Consider the following 2258-nt stretch of genomic DNA (forward strand, 5'->3'; position numbering starts at 1 on the left):
CTGGTACCTGATGGACGGGCGCAGTTACAAAGCCGGTTCAGGAGACGGGGTGCACAGGAGCGCAGGGAGCGGCTTCAGGAACTCGGGGGACGCAGACGGCGGCGGGAAGCGGGGGAGGGGGAAATTAGTTCAATTTTAAGTTAGTAAGTAAAAATACATCTTATCCTTAAAATCAGTAAACTGACCTTACATATTTAGTGCCTTGCCATAATACATTGGTGACACATCATCTGGAAATATTTTTAGTGATTTGCAGTCAGTATGATTGGTTTAATATATATGATTTAAACATGAAGAGACTTGGAATTGGACCGACTCAGTTTCCATCCCCAGCCGCCCATATGGTCCCCCAAGCACCACCAAGAGTAATACCTGGGTGCAGAGCCAGGAGTAACCCATGAGCATCACTGAGTGAAACCCAAAAAGTATATACAGACACAAACACGCACATATATATGAGAGAGAGAAAAAGATTTTGAACTTTTGACTCAGGGAAAATGTTCAAAGAGATTTTCCATAGGGGAAAAAAGAAACATGCAGTCAAACTGAGTTTTAGACACCCATCCACTCTAGAGATTTTGAGTTGTCTTGATTGTATATCACTTTGTTGACAATATTTTGTTGTTAGTGTTGTTGCTAACACGGTATTATCTCCTCACTTTCTAAAGAACAATGGACGTAAACAATGAGAGTTATGGGACAGACTTCATCCTTCTGGGGTTTTCTGACAGACCCCAAGTAGAACGCATCATCTCCGTGGTGGTCGTCATCTCCTATCTCGTGACTCTGGTGGGAAACTCGACCATCATCCTGGTGTCTTACCTGGACCCCCAGCTCCACACGCCCATGTACTTCTTCCTCTCCAACCTGTCGCTTTTGGATCTCTGCTATACAACTACTGTTGTCCCCCAGATGCTGGTAAATCTGTGGGGGCCAAGAAAGTCGATCACATACGGAGGGTGTGTGCTCCAGTTCTTCTTTGCCCTGGACCTGGGTGCCACAGAGTGTCTGCTCTTGGCTGTCATGGCCTATGACCGCTATACTGCTGTGTGCCAGCCTCTGCACTACACGGTGATAATGAACCCTCAGCTCTGCCACAGGATGGTCATAACGTCCTGGTTGGGTGGCCTTGGAAGTGCCATAGTTATTTGCTCCTTGACTTTGAAATTGCCAAGATGTGGGCACCGAGAGGTGGATAATTTCTTCTGCGAGATGCCGGCGTTGATTAAGATGGCTTGTGCTTACTCCAAAGTCATTGAGGTGGTAGTTTTTGCTCTTGGAGTGGTGTTTCTCCTCGTGCCTCTGTCACTAATTTTCGTCTCCTACGGGGTCATCACTCGTGCCGTGATGAGGATCAAGTCAGCAGGAAGATGGAGGAAAATCCTCAACACGTGCGGCTCCCACCTCACCGTGGTGGCTCTCTTCTATGGAACAGCCATTTCCATGTACATGAAGCCCCAGAGTAACAGCACAGCCCCCAATGAGGACAAGTTCCTGACTCTCTTCTACACCATCATCACCCCCAGCCTGAACCCTCTGATCTACACGCTGAGAAACAAAGACGTCAAGAGTGCAGTGAAGAGGCTGCTGTTTGCAAGGAAATGCTCAGCACAGCTATGAGTTGCATGGAGGGGGAAAAAAAAACCTCTAACTCCGGGAAACAATACTGAACTGGTGCAACAGAATTTGATTCATCTATTCAATGAGCATCTCTTGATTCAGGGGGAGCCACACCATGGTCCCAGTTTATGATCCTCTGAAATATCGGAAGAATCACTTCGCTGTATCCTGGCTGTCATTGTCATCCCGCTGGTAGACGAGAGCGCACGGGCCAAAGAACGTGGTCATTATTTTCGCCTTATTCATCGCGCCCAGGTGCGGTAGTAACCCAGTGCCCGGGGTCTCCACGGGGTCTCCCCTGCCCCAAACAATTTCCAAATTCCAGATTGCAGGAGCGAGCGCGGCTCGGGTCCACTGCTGCCGTGTCCGCTCAGCGCCACCAGGTGGCGGTGTTGAGAACTGACCTCGCCGCCGGCGCTGCCACGGCCCCCGCGGCCACGAAATCTCTGTACAGGCTGCATCTCTGCACCGGCCACGGCGGTCTGTCTGCAGGAGACCCTGCACCCACTTCTGCACGACACATCTTCCCCCACCTGGACCCCGGGCTGGCTCTGTGCGTGGCAGGATCCCATTTTCAGATCTTCCATCGGAAAAGCACGCAGCGCCCTCCCTCCCAGAGCCTGCGGCCCGGTCACTCT

General features: G+C 50.6%; 1 protein-coding gene across 1 annotated transcript; it reads left to right on the forward strand.

Moving 5' to 3' along the window:
• The first annotated feature begins 672 nt into the window (after positions 1–672).
• LOC129402542 (olfactory receptor 2W1-like) lies at positions 673–1620 on the forward strand. Its single transcript, XM_055129501.1, has one exon. The coding sequence runs from the start codon at positions 673–675 to the stop codon at positions 1618–1620; it is 948 nt and encodes a 315-aa protein (XP_054985476.1).
• Positions 1621–2258: the final 638 nt, after the last annotated feature.

This window comes from Sorex araneus, chromosome 2 (genome assembly GCF_027595985.1).
Source record: "Sorex araneus isolate mSorAra2 chromosome 2, mSorAra2.pri, whole genome shotgun sequence".
NCBI classification, from domain to species: domain Eukaryota; kingdom Metazoa; phylum Chordata; class Mammalia; order Eulipotyphla; family Soricidae; genus Sorex; species Sorex araneus.

Coding starts and splice junctions, on each gene's coding strand:
- LOC129402542 (XM_055129501.1), top strand. CDS start 673: ATGGACGTAAACAATGAGAGTTATGGGACAGACTTCATCCTTCTGGGG.